At 37.3% G+C, this 19,480-nt stretch overlaps 1 protein-coding gene and 1 long non-coding RNA gene across 2 annotated transcripts in view; one reads left to right on the plus strand and one right to left on the minus strand.

Moving 5' to 3' along the window:
- Positions 1-2,625: 2,625 nt before the first annotated feature.
- Positions 2,626-4,557, minus strand: Myf6 (myogenic factor 6). Its single transcript, XM_026391413.2, has 3 exons — positions 3,941-4,557; positions 3,570-3,660; positions 2,626-3,330 (listed from the first exon to the last, which is right to left on the minus strand). Exons 1-3 carry the CDS (start codon positions 4,457-4,459, stop codon positions 3,212-3,214), a joined length of 729 nt encoding a protein of 242 aa, XP_026247198.1. The 5' UTR covers positions 4,460-4,557; the 3' UTR covers positions 2,626-3,211.
- Positions 4,558-4,957: 400 nt separating this feature from the next.
- LOC113184642 (uncharacterized) overlaps positions 4,958-19,480 on the plus strand; it is a 68,885-nt gene continuing 54,362 nt past the window's right edge. Inside the window, exon 1 of the long non-coding RNA XR_003301028.2 lies at positions 4,958-5,078. This is a non-coding gene — a long non-coding RNA (uncharacterized LOC113184642). The remainder of the gene's footprint in view (positions 5,079-19,480) is intronic.

Raw genomic sequence — 19,480 nt, forward strand, 5'->3', positions numbered from 1 at the left:
TAATAAAAGCATTCTGTTGCTGAGCAATTTATAAGAGAAATCTTATTATAAATATATGTGCAATTGTAAAGTAAATGAATTCACCTCATCAATTAAAACATTTTATTTTAGTTGTGTAATGAATTTGATTCTTTAAAATATAGGTATGTGTGTGTGTGTGTGTGTGTGTGTACGCATGCACACACACACACACACACACATTTTAGAGCAAGTCTCTAGGGAAAAAAATCCAGATATATAATATGGATATTATTGGGAACATATGCAACTGGCACATATTCACACATATTTTGGTTGGATAATGTGATTGGTAAATGTTTCTAAGTTTAATTTAACAATGTCTTAATAAGGTTAAAAGTCAGGTTTCATTTCCCAATTTTTCTCTGCTAGCCTCAACAGTAGTTGAGAACATTGAATATCTTTATTCCCTGCACTCCACGAAAGAGTTTATTTTTAAAAAATAATGTAACTGCTCTAACTTCCAGTTCACTAGCTAACCACTATTGAGAAAGAACTTTTGGAAAACAACTGTCAAAGACCACCAAATTACTCTATAGACCATAAAGTTTTCCACGTTAATTTCCCAAAGCTTCTCTTGCAAGATACCTGGTAGTTGAGGGTAGGACCTTGCAGCCATCTGGGCTTTATTCTTGCCACATGGAAGGACCTGGCTATTCTAAAGGATCATCTTCTCTAAAATAGACATAACAACAGTACCTCTCTCTGGCTGGTTGATGAAGGATTATGAGTCAATGTGGAAACTGCTAAGAATGGCTCATTCACATTGTCCCAGTTCTCTTTGCTATGAATACTTTCCCCAGACAGAGCCAGCAAAGGCTGAAGGAACTGGGACTTTTGGTGGAAGAAAAACCTTTTGATGGTCAATTTAGATTTACTAATGAAAAATAAAGTGATCTGGCATCTGGAGCTTATTTTGTCACTATTTTGGCTTAGGACTTTATATATCTTAGTGCATCTTTGCAACTCCAGGAATCAGGCCCTGTTGTCCTTATTATTTTGTAAATGAAGCCCAAGAAGCAGCAGTGACAAGCCCAGGGCTACACAGTAGCAGCCTGAATTTAATCTAGGCGGTCCACCTCCTCCAGAGGCTCAGTGGTTTGCATCCTTAAACCTCCTGCCTGCTTCTCTCAAACCTTTAAAAGGGATTATATGTCAATGTCAGTTTCCTCTATGAAGTATTCTGTGTTTTATAAGTAGCATGTTCTAACCACCAAGTGCACTACTGGATCTCCCCTCTCTGCATTCTAAAAGTATTTGAGAAGAAACTGCAATTATCCATGTGCTCAGAAGACTAACTACAGTCTGAGCACACCTCAATCCAGAAAATTCTAAATCAGAAATGCTCTTAAATCCAAACTTTTTGACTGCCTATATGATGCTCAAAAGTTTTCAGATTTTGGAGCATTTTGGATTTTGGAATTGTGGGATTCAGGGTGCTCAACCACAAAGCCCATACAAATATTTCAAAATCTGAAAATATTTGAAATCCAACACACTTCTGGATAAGGAATATTCAATCTGTATTACCCTTAGGAAGAGGGTTTCTCTTCTAAAATGGAAAAAGGGGCAAGCTATATCTCCAGCATTCTCAGGAACTCGTGGGGTGCACAAAAGGAAGATCAGACCTTGGAGTGTTAAGAAGCCAGGTTGAACAGGGAAATACAGCAATGGGTTTGGTTTTTTACATCTGTGAGCTGATTATCAGCTGTGGGGAAGAAAGAGGTAAAGTAGAGGGGTAAGGTAGACATTAAGGGGTGGAGGTAGGAAGTGAAGGTACGCTTTGGAGAATGGAAGGGAGAAGTAGAAATTCTAAAGAAATGGCTTGCTCCTCTTCTCCACTTCACTTCCCACTGTGTTTCTTGGTGGTCTTTTCTTCCTGAAGTTACAGGATAAACAAACCTGGCACACGTTGTAAAATCCTCATGATGAGGAACTCCTGGGGCTTAGAGTCTCTCTGGGGCTCTGCTGTTTGGCCCAGCTAAGAGATTTCATGTGTGTTGTTGTTGTTGTTTTTTGCCCTCAACCATTTAACCCTTTCCCTCTCTTAAAGCAACCCACCCTTCAAAGAAGCCCATCCTTCTTTTATCTTTGTATTTGAAAAACAAACCCAGGCCAAAGAGGCCTTGAGGATATGCCAGTCTGATAGGGACCAGTCTAGTTCAAGAAAACTGTGGAGGAGGCCAGTACAGCCCCCTGGGTACTCATATCAATGCTGGGAAACAGCCTGCAACATCAAGGAGAGGAAAATAATTTGGATTAAATAAGCTGAAAATCTTTTAGGGAAATCAGAAAAGAATTTTGTTTTGGAATTTCTTGCCAACAAAATTTTACTAGATTGAAAATTCAGTTGTTAACTCTGGGTAAGTAAGCCATACCCAGATCACCAAGTACAGAATGGTAAGAAGAGGAAAAAAGACAAAGAAAAGGAAGAAAGAAATGGGTGCTGATAAAAGGAAAACGCAGATTCCTTCTGGATACTCTTCACTTCTAATTACAAGTGTAAGATCTATATGAAATATTAAATTACCCAGTTTAAATCAGACAAAAGAAAATTACTCAGCCTGAAAGAAAGCACCCCAACAAATGGGCTTCTGTGGTGTCTAAATTAAAATATGGCTCCTCTTTATTTTTGTACACATGCCCTCAAATGTATGTTTCCAGTTGAATCAAATTAAGACCAACTTTGTTCATATAGAAACTTATTTTTAATATTACAATACCAGGATAGGATCCTCACACATTTTATATACAATCCATCAGTCCACATTTAAAATATACTTCTTAAGTTTACATTAAAAAAATGAACATACTAAGACTATATACAAAAATACATTAAGTACCACTAAGATTAACGTTCCCACTTCGCTTTAGACAGGAATGAACTTCTTTCGCATGTGGCACAAAGGATCGCCGTAATAAAAGTTAATATATTACAAAACCAACCAAACAAAAACAAAACAGGGATGCTAGACCTAAGGCACTCGTGCGGTTTCAAAAAAAAAAAAAAAAATAGAAGCCCAAAGCCAAAAGGCCCTTTCGCTTGAGTTTGAACAAGTTTCTTTGTGAATATGTCTCCTTCCCTTTCCTAAAATCTGGGGTCTGGGTGTCTAAATGGTAATGAATGTGACCTAATCTAAAGGATTAGGTGGAGAAGGAGTCTTCCTGCTGCGTGGAACGCGCCGGCCCAGAGTTACTTTTCCACCACCTCCTCTACGCAAGGGAGTTTGCGTTCCTCGGAGGAAATACTGTCCACAATGGAAGAAAGGCATCGAAGGCTGCTTGAGGCCGACGAATCAACGTTTGCTCCTCCTGAACACAAGAAACAAAGAGGAACACACACCAACAATGCACCGTGTAAGGAAGAGGCAGGCCGCTCTGTGCCCCGCCGGAGGCCCCTTGGACCGCGCGAGAAGACCACGCTCCTGCGCTCTGAGAGCTCGGTTCTAGCAGGATGCGCCCCTGCGCTCACTTTTGAGTCCGGAGCGAACACCCCAGCTCCCTCCCGGGATGCTCTCTAGCGCAGCCCAGTGCCCTCCCTTTTACTTTACCTTCCTTAGCCGTTATCACGAGCCCCCTGGAATGATCCGAAACACTTGGCCACTGGGAGCTGCAGGTGCGCAGGAAATCCGCACCCTCAAGCTGGAGGGAAAACCAAAGCCACAGATTAGGAAAGAAACAAATTCCGGGGGAGGGGGGCCTTCTGGGGGTGTCTCCTCTGCTTCCTTGGGCCGGGTACGCATTTCCTGCCTATTGGAGCGACCTGGTCTTCTTGGGTCACTGGGGGTTCATCTAGAGAGGGAACAGGAGGGGCAGGCAAGAAAGGAGTAAGGGAAGAGACTCGGCAGCTGGAAGTTAAGGCCCCGCGGAAGGCGTTTAATCAGCCTTTACATTTCCCTCCCCGGCAGCATCTGGGGCTTACAATTTCTTGCTTGGGTCTGTAGCTGAAGGGGTCCACCCCTAGCTCCTGCATTTTATCCTGCTGATCTAATCGGTGCAGCAGGTCCTGCAGCCGCTCAATGTAGCTGATGGCGCTCCGCAGAATCTCTACTTTGGGCAGCCTCTGGTTGGGGTTGGCTACAGTTCGCCGCTTCAGTGCCTCGAAGGCCTCGTTGATTTTCTTTAGCCGCCTCCTCTCGCGCAGAGTGGCGGCTTTCCGACGGTCGGTGGGGGCAGACTTTTTCTTGCACGTCTTACAAGCCCAGATCAGACATTGGCCGGGGCAGTGGGGAGGCTGCAGGCCTGGGGGTGCCAGTACATGCTCCTCTCCGCTGCTGTCGCTCCCGGCTTCTGGGGGCATTTGGTCCTGGCAGGGAGATAGGGTACCATCACTCCCTGGATACAAAGGAGAGCCCTCTGCTACTTCTAACGGCTGCAGGGTAACATTTTCCCCGTCCAAGTAGAAGAAATAGGAGCCAGTTTCAAAAAGGTCCATCATCATGTTCTCCTCCTTGGCCTCTGACTCGATCTGAACTGGGTGATGGACTCAAAACCCAGAGGAACCACCCAGATGGCATTTAATTAGTGCGGTGACATAAGTCGACCCAGCTTTATATATAGTAGCTCCTGAAACTCAATCCAACTTTTAGCTGTCATGGAGCATCAGTCTCCCAATGTGACTGCAGCTAGTGCTCTCTAGAACATCTAGTTTGAAAGAAAACTGAGACGTGTCGCCACCCAGAGTGAAGTGACAGTCTGTATGAGGAACAGGTTGAACCAAAATACAAGAGAGAATCCCGTAATTTAAGCAAAGCCTCGAACACTTCCATTTTGGACAGTTTAGACACCAACCTGCTTACAAGACAACTTCAAAACAACTGGGGATTAACACTGCCCCATTCCCCTCCCCCTGGGCTCATCTGAATTCTAAGTATAGACTCATGGTGAGAGATTTCAAAGGCAATAGCCATTGCTCCAAAATAGCCTGGTTAATATTTGCAGTGTGGTTCAGCTCTTTCCTCTCTCCTGCCTGTCAAAAAGATGTTATTCCTGTGATTAAAACCATTACAGTCCTTCAAAGGTTACACATGACTTTCAGGCTTCAGCCTCTATAGGAGCAGGTAAATAATCTCTTTCCTCTCTTTACTAAAATGTAAGATAAGTTGGGAGCTGGAAGGGGTGGTTGAAGGGTGCATTCATATCCCATGCTCTATGAAATGACCCTCTGGATTCTTCCATAGACACCCTTCTCCTTGGCTACCTTTTTTTTTTTTTTTTTAAATGGAGAGGGGCAACCAAGATCTGAATTCTGTTTCCTTCCATGGAGAGCAGTAGGACATATGAAGTAAGAGATGAGATAGAGAATGGAATACATGTAATAACTCCTCAAAAATAGTTTTAGTGAAGATAAGACTCACCCAGAGCTACCTGATATTGTTGGGATGCACCTGTGGCCCCCTCCCAGGTACTTGTGTTATGGTTCCTGTTCTACACACTGGGTGCTCACTGATTTTTCATTGGCATTCTGGCTATCCATCTACTACCGATAAGCTGTTTGATAGGATTCATATGAGAAAGGTAGTAATCAAGGCACAAGCAGGGTTATAGATTTTTTTTTTAATTATTGCAGCTTGTCCATGGTCCAACACACACACACACACACACACACACACACACACACACACACGCGCATGCCCGCACGCACGCACACACACATACAGTTCTTTGTGAGGCAGAACAGAAAAGGTGAAGTGCAAGGGCCCTAGATTCCAAAGGACTCTCTTCAAGGCCCTTAGGACTTTGTATTTATGTGCCCATGTGTAAGTACTAGGTTTTGATTTTCTTTGAGGTAATAGTGGTTGACCTACAAAGTTTGGGTAAGGTCTCAGTCAAACAATGTCATGCATGCGAGGCATATAGCATATTGCTGTTTGATGAACATCAGTTTTCATTTATGGTATAAAGTTGTGTTAGGGCTAAGACCAATTCTTATGAAGGAAAAAAAGGTACAGCTGTTGGAAAGGTTTATTCTCTCTCTCTCTCTCTCTCTCTCTCTTTTTGTTGTTGTTTTTGTTCTCTCTCTTCCTTTTGTTTAATGTTATTTCCTCCCCCTCAAGCTCTGGAAGGACTCCCTCTATTGATAAGTGGCCCTTGGGATGACAGTCAACCTTGGTTTTGACCATTATAGTCATTGCCTGAAAAACCAGATGGAAAACATAAGGTCTTATTATTCTTCTTCCAGGAGTCATAATTTCAGATTATTTTCCCTATCACTTTGTCTCCTTTAAATAAATAGAGTGAAGATAATGCAAGAAATCAACTGTTAGACAATTTAGGAACCAGAAAAAGTTTAACTCAAGTTGCTTATTCCAGAAGGCAACCCCTCACAATCTCTATTGACTTTGGATGTTAAGTTTTGATATTTGGGGCTGTTTTTAATGGTTTATTATTATTATTATTATTATTATTATTATTATTATTATTATTATTTAGCTGCAAAATTCCTTATCAACCCTGAGAACTGTTCTTAAAATTTTGAAAAGGTAGAAAGCACAGGGAAGCGCAGCAAGAAATCAGTAGTTCTTTTGTGATATTTTCTTCCATTTCCATCAGTCCTTGCTTACTAAAGTCATTAAGACTGTAGAGGAAACGCTTCATCAGCCCAGGGCAAAATTGAACATTTGTTATGGAAAATGAGTGTGGGCTCTTAGCATAGATTATGCTACCTCTTATAAAAAGTTAATTTTTGACCAGCAAAAGTATATAGCATTGTTGTTCAAATAATTAATAACTGAAATGCATTTTTTCAATATTACTAGTCACTAAGTGTCGGATAAGTGTTGTGGGTGTTCAGGATAATGCAGTAGACTACCAATCCCTCTTCTCATGGAATAGGACTCTAGAGGGAGGAGTGAAATATGACGGAGGCAAACAATGGAGAAATAGCCTTGAAAGTGAAATAGGGACATGGAAAGCCTAGAATAGAGTTGCTTTTGGCCTATGAAGACTCAGTGAACTCTAATGTCAAAGCCTTATATTTCCATCTATAAAATTGGTATAATGACAAAAGATGTCCATCCTCTCAAGGTTTGTTATGAAGATATTTTATTTTTTAAAAAATCTGAAATCAATTAAAAAATAGAGCACATTTGGGGAGAGCAAGGTGTAGCAGGGAAAAGTTGATTAATGGGGTAGTGAGTTACAGTTAGGAGCAAGAAGTTCTGGTGAGCTATTGCACAGATGGATGACTTTCGATAGTAATAGTGAAGCGTACATTTCAAAAAGCTACAGGAAAAGGATTTAAATTTTTTCACCATGTTATAAATTGGATAAGTGTCTTCTCTCCAAAGCTCATGTGTGAGACATGGCAAGAGTGTTCAGAGGTGAAATGCTTCAATTATGAGAGCTGTGAGCTAAACAGTGAATTGATTCATTGATTTGGATTAACTGTGTTTTAATTGGAGTCAGGTAGGGTGTGGCTAGAGGAGGAAGGTCACTGGGGGTGAACCTTTGGGATTTATATTTTGTCCCTGGTGAGAAGAGCTCTGCTTCCTGTTTGCATGTCCTGAGCTGCTTTCCTCCTCCGTGCCCTTCTGCCATGATGTTCTGCCTCATCTTGAGCCCAGAGCAATGGAGTTGGTCATGTATGGACTGAGACTTCTGAAACCATGAGTCCCTAATAAACTTCCTCCTCTAATTATTCCTATCAGGTCTTTTGCTCATAGCAAGACGAACACATTATTTCACATGTTTAATGAGTTAAATATGTTTAACCTGATTTCAACATTATACAACATATACATGTATCAAAATATCATGTGGTAATTAATCCATTACTGTGTACAATTTTCTTTTAAATGTAGCATACTATATAAAATACTTTTATTACTGAGATTATTGGTACAGAGAAAGATGAGATATGAAAAGTATAACTATTAAAAGATTTTGAAATTTGGGTAATAAAAGTAACATTGAAGTCATACCATTCTTAGACTTGCCACTGATTTTAAGACATATCAGATAGATGAACAGCATGAACCTGCTAAAAAATGTGAACGTTATCCCTTTTCCATTTCTGTTTCCTTCGTTCAGGTGTTCTCACTAGAGAAAAACCCAGGAGCAATCTCGTGGAGAAAAGGGGCTCTTTTTTTGTGTAAAGTCTACCTTTACCTGCTGAATTGCTGTGCCTTACTAAATCACAAAGCTCTTTTCCCAGCATACTCTAGCACTCAGGGCAGTAAAAGTAGGTTTAGTATTCACATTGGTTTAAACAGAGTTTCCCCTTGTTGTTGTTTTGAGACTTGAGGGAAGAATGTGGGAGGAGAGAACACAGAAATGGCAGCTTGGGAAACAGCCATTCTTTATTAGATTAGGTCAATGGGAAAATACGCACTGATTCCAAACAACTCACTTATGAACTCTTGGAACTCAAACTGTTTACAAAATGTGAGATGCTTGTAATTGCAATTAGACTATTTCTAAGCAGAACTTGGGACGCACAGACCTTGAGATGTGGTCACAACAGGTTTATATTAACCAAATCCTCCGAGCTTTAAATAGTTAAAATGTAATTTTAAAAAATTATCCGAAAAGTAGATGATAATTAGGGAATAATTGTATTATCAATAATAAACTGCTCCTAGGGCTAGAGTTCATTCACAATACAATTTGAAAACTAGGTTAAATGACAGAACTGAAATTTTTCAAGTAGTTTACCACTCTATTATTTTATTTCCATAATCTTCAGTAAAGCTTGAGTGTGTCTAATTCATCTCCTTGGAAAGGAGTAGAAAGAAAAGAACTGTGGTCAGCTTATTAACAATGGATTTTAGCTATGGGATTTAAGAGGAAGTATATACAGTAGACAGAAACAGAGCTTTGGAGCAAAACAAAAATCTAAGTCTGAAGTATTTTTAATAACGTGTCCCAAGCCTCTCAGTTTTATGAGGTCAAATGGCATATACTAGTCATATCCACAAGCTTATTAGCATGAAATGAAATAATACATGTTGACTCTATAATATGGAATATACACGTAGCAAATATTAGTTCTCAATTTATAAGACCTCTGATTGGAACATTCACAGTGAACTGAAAAACAGATTTGGTGATAAAAATGTTTAAGATAAATCAAGGACTTATTTAAGTTAATGTTATCATGGAAGTGAAAATATTAAACTAGTGACTCTAATTAGAGTGTTTCATGGTGTTTAAACCTCATTAAATTTCCAATTTATCAAGAGAAAATGACACTAGCTTAAAGTCACACAAATGAAATAACTGAGTTAGTAATTTGGAAGGAAAGGAACACAATCCTCTCAAAGTGTATAACAGTAGAGAGTCTCTTCTGCATGGGAAATTGGAGGTAGGATGGTTTGGGGACAGAAGCTTCTGAGATTTAGGTTTGGTATTTCTAGGGAGCAAAGTTGAAACTTTGGGGAAAATCTTTGTGTTGGAATGGTCATGACCGGAGGAGAAGGCAGCTCAAGGAAGAAACATTCAGAGACATTGGTGAGAAATGGTGAAGATATTTTCGGGTATTATATCTAGGGATCTGGCTCTATTGTTATATAGGTGGTTCAAAAAAAAATGCAATTTTAGTCATTAGCTGAGAAAGTAGAACTGAATGCCAAAGCAAAAATGATTATGGTTTTTCAGCTATGTAAAGAGAAAAAAGAAAGAAAGGGTGGTAGAAGAAAGGAGAGAGAGAAGAAAGAAGAAAAAAGAATGAACAGAGCTCAGTCAAGCCTGCCAAGAGAGGGGTCAGCTAGCAAGGACAGTGAGTGGCCCTAAAGAGTAAAACGGTAGAGGAAGGGCCTGCTGACTGAAAGGCAGAATTCAGAAGAGGCAGATTAGTACTCTAAACTCGTGGCTACTAAATGAGTAACATGAACCCCTGCACCTGTAACCTACCCAATCTGCAGACAGTTTGTGCCCAGAGATTCCCAAACATTGTGGTAAAAATAGTCTTGCACTTAGACTGACAGAAAGTTTGAGTCACTTCAGGGGAGGCGGGGCAGGGCACAAATCAAGAAGAGGAAAAGGAAAGATATTAATGATGAATCCTCTGCCATCTCCAGATGGAGGCAGTGAGAAGTTACACATGGAAATGGGGCTGGACTCTGGACTCCTGACTGGGGAGGGCTTTGGTTGCAAGACGTGCTGTGGAACAACCTTTTACCAACAGCTCCAAAGAAATGAGTCTAGGACCATGAGGCTATATTCTATAGATCTTTCTAGAAAAATACCCACACCTCAATCCCTTCAACCTGAGAGTAGGAACAAGATTCCACAAAAACCTGTGCTCAGTATATACTCTAGCCTCAAAATGGCACTCAAAAAGGATACTGCTCATTGTTAATCTCCAAACATGATTCCAGAGAAGGAGCCCATAAATGCTCTTTTACCCAAGAAACTCTCAAACCTGTTTTTTTTTTTTTTTTTTTTTTTTTTTTAAAGGTGGAGGAGTCGGGGGAAGTCCTCTTCATAAAGCTATACCTCCCTCCCTGCCCTTTTCATTGAGATTTCTGAATTTGAGAGTGGGCCATTATAATTATTCCAGGTCAAGAAGTCCTTTCTTGTGAATGACCAGCTGGTACAGGCTTGCTTAGAAGTGAGTGGGTATGGGCTGGGGATGTGGCTCAAGCGGTAGCGCGCTCGCCTGGCATGCGTGCGGCCTGGGTTCGATCCTCAGCACCACATACAAACAAACATGTTGTGTCTGCCAAAAACTAAAAAATAAATATTAAAAAATTCTCTCTCTCTCTTTAAAAAAAAAAAAAAAAAGAAGTGAGTGGGTCTGACTTTCAGCACTAAAACGGACAAAATCACAGGCAAATCAGAAAAAAAATGGTCAAACTATTTTCCAGAAAAACACCATAGGTGTTTATATGGGTCTAGTGTATAGAGTGCAGAATATATAAAGTAATTTTTCTTTCACAAAGTTGCTATGATTACATATACTGGATTTGATATTAAACAGAAATTTTAGGCCAAATCTGCTACATGTTCATTGTTTGACCACAGGCAAGTTTTTTTTATTATTATTAGTTGTTCAAAACATTACATAGCTCTTGACATATCATATTTCATACATTTGATTCAAGTGGGTTATGAACTCCCATTTTTTCCCGTATACAGATTGCAGAATCACATCGGTTACACATCCACGTTTTTACATACTGCCATACTAGTGTCTGTTGTATTCTGCTGCCTTTCCTATCCTCTACTATCCCCCCTCCCCTCCCCTCCCCTCCCATCTTCTCTCTCTACCCCATCTACTGTAATTCATTTCTCTCCCTTGTTTTTTTTTCCCTTTTCCCTCACTTCCTCTTATATGTAATTTTGTATAACAGTGAGGGTCTCCTTCCTTTACCATGCAATTTCCCTTCTCTCTCTCCCTTTCCCTCCCACCTCTCATCCCACAAGCAAGTTTTATAACTTCTCTAAGTCCCAGTTAACCTAGCCTGTAAAATGAAAACCACATCACTCTCTAAGATTATTTCAAAGCTTAAAACAATTTTATTAAAACACATACAACATATACTAAGCATTCCATACAAATAAATATTATGTCATTTAACCCATACTTGAAAAAAAAATCATTATCTATCCCAACAAATCAAACTCTTTTTTACTTGCTTCCCAAATAAACAGAATTTTATTTAATATCATAAAATGTAAATTTTTATATTATATAATTTTATTTAAATATAATTATTGGACAATATTATATGTTTATACAGCCTTTTTCACTTAAAATATTACATAAACATTTTCCATGGTGCTGTATATGCTGTATACAGCTAATATTGAAAATGTCTAAGATATATGGAATGATTTTTCTATGTTGTTAAAATGTTTTTAAAATGAAGTGAATTGCGATATTTATATGATCCAAATTACGGAAGTGCCTGGTATTACTATCTTGCTAAGTTAGACAGATGTCTCTAGTATAGAAGAGTTAGCCAAGTATTTTGTTACCGTCCTCCAACTGGCTGGTTATGACATGCTGCCTAAAATGGTTAGTGCTTTAATGCCTATGTCAGTGTCTGCCGTGACAAATAGTCACCACTGTACAAACACATTATTCCATTACATTTCTCTACCAGTTTGGAAAAAAAAATAGTTGTATGATCTCTTATAGATCTCATATTTTTTCAAAAGGCCAGATATTTTTGTGTATGGATAATACATGTTAGTTTTTATGTTAATAAGTGATATAAGGATGCCAAAAGTTGTACTATATTCATCTTGCATATAATCTGGAACTTTTTAAGTACAAATTATATTCAGCATGTCAGTGATCATGGGAAGATTAATCATATTAAATTTTATGCCCCTTGATTTCATGGATTTATGGTAGCTGTTGGGATATTAGGAAAGCTTTGCTATATAATTTTACAATATAAGAATATTTTTTTAGACCCTTTAAATTTATATTCTCATTTTCTTCTTTAAATTTAAGCTATCATGAGTGATACACTGCTTGAATTATAGCAATACCATGTTCAAGAATTGCTGTTTTAAAAGGGAATAGAAAAATGAAAAGCACAACACAGGCATGTATTTTTATTTCATAAAGTTCTATCTGTCATTCCACCCTTTAAAAAAACAAATGAAGAAGCAGCCATAGGCCTGTGAAGTGCTTCAAATGAAAGATATCATTGCATCTTCACAATATTTTGCCAAGTGTGTTATATAATGGTGTTCATTTTAGAGAAGGAGAAAGCAACACAAAGTATAGTTATCTATTTACTGAAAGTCATATTATGAACTAATCTCTGGCTCCTATAGCAATAGTTCATAAAACCAAAAAATATTCTTATTCTGAACCTCCTTAGAGTGACCAAAAGAATAGTCTTCAAAGGCAATGAAATTTTAAAGAACTGTTGAGTGTTTATTTGGTTGCTGAGAGGGTAACTTCTGCTTTTTTCTAATTGCATGGTCAAAGAATTGAGTATTGATCACTGATAGCTAAGATTAGGACCTGTGTACTGTCCCATTAAGAAATAATGATGCAATGATATTTTCTACATATACTATCATGTACATACAGCCTGTCCCAGATAGCACCAAGTAGATGTTTGGGGCTGGGGTTGTAGTTCAGTGGCAGAACACTTGCCTCATACATGTGAAGCACTGAGTTCTATCCTCAGCACCACATGAAAAATAAATAAACATCTATAACTAAAAAATAATATATATATTTAAAAAATAGATGTTCAAATTAAGATACTTAAAATACATGATCTATTTCATTATGCTAAAACACAGTGAGAAGCACAAGGTAAAGAGGTGGACTAGTTTAGCACACATTTGTGACAGAATATAAGTGTAGTGGAGAAACCACATTATCCAAGTCCTGAGTTACACAGTGCTCTCTGTCCTATCTTTTTTCCTCCCCAAAGTCTGCCCCACTTACAAAGAGTTACAAGGACCAGGATTGAGGGTGACTAAGGGATGTCAGTAGATGGAAGGTATCTGAACAAATACACAGATGTTCTCTGAACAAATACACAGATGTTCTGAACGCCCAGTACAAAACTAGTGCTCACCTAATGGAGCATCATTCCAATTGGCCATCACATGGTTTGAGGATATTATGGGATTTTTAAATTACTGGGAAGTGTAAATGCAAATGCAAAAAATGGAGACAAAGAGGAAAATAAAACGAATATTGATCTTATCTGTTTCTACAAGAGAGTACATGGAAAAAACAATTCTAGGATTTTTTGGGGAGGGGTTAGTTGTAATTATTAGTGCATGTTAATTGTACAAGAACAGGTTTCATTGTGACATTTCCATCCATGCATATAATGTGCTTTGATTATATCCACCTTCTTTGTTACCCTCTCTGAACACCCATCCTTTCTCCTGGTCCATTTTCCTTCTGTAATGATCCCACTTCTAATTTCATGTTATCTTTTACCCCCTAGATTCCACACATTAGAGAAAACATGAGACATTTGTCTTCCTGAGTCTGGCTTATTTTGTTAACCATGATGATCTTCCATTCATGTTTCTGAAAATGACTCAATTTTATTCTTTGTGACTGAATCATTTTCCATTGTGCGTATAGACTGCATTTTCTTTATCTCTTCACCTGTTGATGAGCATCTAGGCTTATTCCATAACTTAGCTATAGTGAATAGTGCTACATGTGTAAGCAGGTATCTATTGCATGCTAACTTTGATTCCTTCAATATATACCCATGAGTGGTAGAGCTAGATCATATGGTAGTTCTATTTTTAGTTTTAGCTTCTGTTTTCCCTAGTGTTTTTGCTAAGTTGCATTTCCACCAATAGTATACAATGGTTCCTTTTCCCTAAATCCTTGCCAGCATTTGTTATATTTTATTTTCTCAATAATAGCCATTTTGACTGGGGTAAGATAGAATCTCAGTGTAGTTTTGATTTGCATTTCTCTGAGGACTAGAAAAATAATGAGCATTTTTTCACATATTGATTGGTCATTTGGACTTCTTTTGAGAAGTGTCAGTTTAGCTGACTTGCCCATTTATTAAGCGGATTACTAATTTTTTTAATGTCAAACCTTTTGAGTTCTTTATGTATTAATCCTCTTTCAGACAAATAGCTGGCAAAGATTTTCTCCCATTCTGTAAACCATCCCTTAATCTGCTGATTGTTTTCATAGCTGTACATAAGCTTGTTAATTTGATATAATCACATTTATCAACTCTTGCTGTTATTTTTTAGTTATTAAAGTCCTGTACAGGAAATTGTTGCCTATACCTAATCTTGAGGTTTTCCCCTCGTACTTTCAAAGTTTCAAGTCTTACATTAAAGTTTTTGATCTATTTTGAGTTGATTTTTGTAGTTAGAACCTTTTTGAAAAGTTTTTATTTTTGAAAGTTTCCCATGATTTAATAGGCTGGAACAAATTAAATCTTAATATCATGTTTGGATATATTTAGTTTACTAATAGGAATTACACTGAATATTTAAACAAAGTATTTCATGAATCATTTATAAAGAAAATCTTTACAATAAATGCCTTTTATATAATGTCCCCTAAAATGGAGATTGAATGTGCTTGAAATTTTTGATTACTTTTCAGTTAAACTTTTAGTCAGATTTAATAATCAGGAAAAAATATTTTTAACTTTTATTACTTCTCAGGTTCACAGAATGGAGAGAATTGATTTTAAATGAGATTACTATGGCAAAAGGCTAAACTTTAAAACAATTTAGTTCCAAATATTTTAAGTTACTCAGAAACAGTTTGTGTCTTTTCTTTTTCAAAGTGGTGGGCACATCAGTTTAAGAATTAACACATAGGCTGAGGGTAAAATTTCTTCCTAAATTTGTTTCCAAGAAAACAGAAGAGCATATACTGTTGAAAATCAGCAAAATGAAGGTACTTACATGGCCCACAGTAAAGCGATTCTTTCTGCTAACCACTGTAATGTGTACTGTGACAAGCATGACTCCTATGATAAAGTACAGTGTTCTGTTCATACAAACAAGGGCTCTATTAATATGTTTTCCTCAACTCCCCTTCTCACTTCCAAATCCTCTCGGAATTGACACCAACTGTCCATTTTGACACTTGTTCATTAATTTGCTTTCAACCGACCTATTTTCTTCACTCAGCTGTTGCAGTAGTTCAAGGTTTTACAAACTCTCTGATATGCTCTTTGTTGAACATTCTGTGTTCAGAGGACCATCTAACAACACAGTCCTAAAGGATGTCACAGAGTCATTAGCACCGTTTGCCACTTGTTCCATTACCCACTCTCACAAGGGAAACTTAAACTTGACCTCTAAAAAAAGGGAAATGAGTGAGATCAATTAGTTTTCTCCATCAGAACTTGATGGTCAGGACAGCAGTAATTCTTACCGATGCTTTGTTTTTCAACCAGCGTCCGTAGTTCCACAGACATGATCTGAGTGTATCCTTTTGGTATATCCCTAATTGCAGACTTTTTGCAGATTTTTTTTTTTTCCCTTCAATTGGGAACCATGTGTTCACATGCTGTAGGAGTGAGCGCATTTTGTAGCTGTGGCTGGAAGCACTCACAGATCCCAGGCAAGAGAGAATGATTATCGTATCTCTTTGGGAAACAAGATCAACCTTGCTAATTTTTATTTGTGATCAGGAAAACCCCTCAGTTTGAAGATTAACGGGCATAGATATGGATAGTATAAGGAATAGTTACAGTTGTGTACATTTGTTTTGTAATAAAACGAAGTTGGACCATGAAGTGGTATGACTTTTCCACGACACAATAAGCTTTTTCTTGTGTGCCAGATTTTGTTTTGGGTTAGTGAGAAATATCACATCACAAAGAAAGAATGCCAGAATCCAGGGTTACTTTGAGCTTTACCAATCCGTTGTGCTCTGCCTGGAAATGTTTATATTTGAGGTTTGCCAAAAGTTAGTGATTATCATACAGTTGCTATGCTTAACAATGTTGTAAGTGTGATAAATGATGTTTGATTGTTTTGATATTCTTTTACCATTTTGTTCAGATCAATTAATGAGGCTTAGTCTTCAGATTTTGTATTATGTAATGATGAAATTGCATTAAAATACTTTAAAAAAATTAAAATACTTAAAAAATAAGTATTTTTTCAATCTTATACATAGGATACTACAATAATTAAACTTCTCATATTTCCAAATTTTATTTTTACTTCTTTGAAGATTTGGTATTTTAAATATTTTTTAAAAGATTTTAATAGCTGTTTTTTTTTCCTTAATTTTATTCATGTCGATTCACCAAAAAGCTTTTTTTGTTTTGTTTTGTTTTTTGTTTTTTTTTCTGACTTTGAAGAAAATCCCAGATTTCTCAATGGAATAACTAATCTTTTTAAGATTAAAGTGATGATTAAAATCAGCTTTGGGATATATGATAATACCATAATGCTATTTTGGGCAGTGGTAAATTGAACAGTTTTATAAATACATTATCTTAACAATAACCTCAGCCTCAGGAAAAAATGAAGTTTGATCATATAAGATCATATAATATTAGTATGAATTATTACTGGTTTTTCTGAAGGTGCAGTAATATTGATCTGCCTTCAGAAGAGGGCAACAGGACTTTTCTGGGGCTCTAAGACTTTCCATAGAGAAAAGGCAAATGATAAAGAGGGAAATAGAAGAGGAGAGGAGGAAGAGGGAGAGCAAATGAGGGATTGAGGGAAAGGCTAGAAGAGGCTAAGACAGCTAGAAGGGCTAGAATGGAGTTGTGGAGTCATTCTGAGCTCAAAATTGACCATTAGACTTTTATCCAAATCAACTCTAAAAACATCTCACAAGATTTTAAAGATCAATGCATAATCTGGATTTATTTAAAATGTTTGGTGTTATTAGATTAAGATAAAAGACCTTAAGGTATACTACATCTTCTTTTTAATAGTTTGCTTCCTTAGGTGGCAAGCGGCTGGGAGGAGTTTGGAAAAGTTAGCGTAGGAATCACAGAAAGCTGGGAAGCACTTGCTGCTGTCTCCTACATTCTCTTACTTCAAAGTTCATGACTGTGAGGAAATACTCTCATGGAGTGTGTGTGTGTGTGTGTGTGTGTGTGTGTGTGTGTGTAGTATGGATCATCACCCTATACCCATTTTTCACAACTGTCTCTTTTCACATGGCTCATACTGATTACATGGTTCTATGATTATTTGTATCCTCACACTTATCACACTGCCCTACTGTGCATATTCACTTATATTGCTCACTACCTAGGGCAGGAACTGTATAACCATGACAGAAGACTACCTGCTCTAAGACATGCACTATGTAATTTTTGCAAGTGAATGAATGGAAATGGTAATTATCAAAATCTTCCCTCATCTACTTACTTAGAGATGAAGAGGCATTATTTTTTATCAGACATTTATTTGTATTTGGGACTTGTTTAAATTTTATGGGTGCTTTGCCCCCAAGATGCATTTCTAAATCATAATATTCGTTTACCCTCTTTGGAAATATTTCTCAAACTTATGTCTTGGTGGGTATTTCTAGAACCTTTATGGGATGTTTATAGTCTACTGAAAAAATATTTTGCAACAAGATTTTTCTTTTTGTTGCTGAAATTGGTAGGTAAGCTTTAGACACAAGTGTGGCTGTTACAGCTAAATCATAATATACCAGTTGACTCCAGTCATTCAGGCCATGTTTTTAATGAGAATAGTATTATTACTAACTGCATATTTAAAAAGCAGTGGAGAATTACTTATTCCTAGTTACCTGCTTCTGAATTATTGGCCATCGCAGCTGTCCTCTCTATCAATGAGAGTCACTCTCTCACCCAATTGGTTCTTTAAGAGTGAGCCTCAGGACATGTGGTTACTCAATCTTTGCCTCCTCTAAAGAATGTTCCAGAAGCCAGAACTGGTGCCTTCTTCTGAATCCTGTGGTACCTGAAGGAAGTATGGAACTCAGTCTGGAAAGTTGTAATACTTACCTCTGTTCTTTGTATAACTCAAATTTCTCATGAAATCTTGGATTGGATAGTCATAAAAATATTTTAATTTACCTCAAGACAATTTTGTGAAACACTCATTAGTCTAGTAAGTCCTAGCTTTAAAGTTAGTTTGAATGTTAAATATTTGGTAGCCCACTCTTGGAGGCCTTTGAGGTTTTCACTGGCATATATGATGGTATTGAAATCATCAAACCTTGAGAGTCATGATCCTGAGATCAACTGCATCACAATCCCTAGGGGAGATTGTTAAAATCTGGATCCCCAAGATCCACTAAAGCCCTAATGAACTGGGATTACTTCTGTAATTGCTGATATGGTTGTTGACAGTATTAAATGTGTGGAGCCCAGTGGACCTCAAACTTGGCTCCCCACTAGAACCAGCTGGGAAACTTGGAAAATGACTTGTATAGCCGAGATTGAGAACCTCCAGCCTAACACATTGCCCAACACCTAAAACTGATCATTTCGCCTGAGTTAGAAGAAAATTAATAACTAATTAAAAACCAATCTCTAATTCTAATTTATTAAGTGAAAGAAAAATCAGTTGAACCTCCAAATAATTTTTTTACATCAAATAGGAATAAACCTTGACTTTCAGCAAACATAAACTGTCCCAAATACATATAGTTAAGTGATTTTTACATTCGTAAAAATAAATATTATTTACATTTAAACAGTATTGATTACTGTATATATGCAACTCCTTTTCTTTAGAAAAGTTCTACTTTAAAACATGGATTCTAGAATACAATGTCAAGAAAACAACCCATAATTATGTACTTAAAATTGAAAATTCTTATATGATGATAATGACAAATACCAATATGTATTGAGTACTTAGTGTAGGCCACTTATCATTAATGTTTTTTAGGTATTCTTTTTTTCATAATATTTCTAAGAGAATTGATACCTGCCCCAAATTTTTACATTGTACAGATAAAGTAAAAATATAGTCTTAGTACACTTTGTGTTGTTATAACAAAATAACTGATTCCGAGTAATACATAATGAAAAGAGGTTTATTTGGCCCATAATTCTGATGACTAAAGTTTCAAACATCATGGTGC

Source organism: Urocitellus parryii, chromosome 5, assembly GCF_045843805.1.
Source record: "Urocitellus parryii isolate mUroPar1 chromosome 5, mUroPar1.hap1, whole genome shotgun sequence".
In the NCBI taxonomy this organism is placed as follows: domain Eukaryota; kingdom Metazoa; phylum Chordata; class Mammalia; order Rodentia; family Sciuridae; genus Urocitellus; species Urocitellus parryii.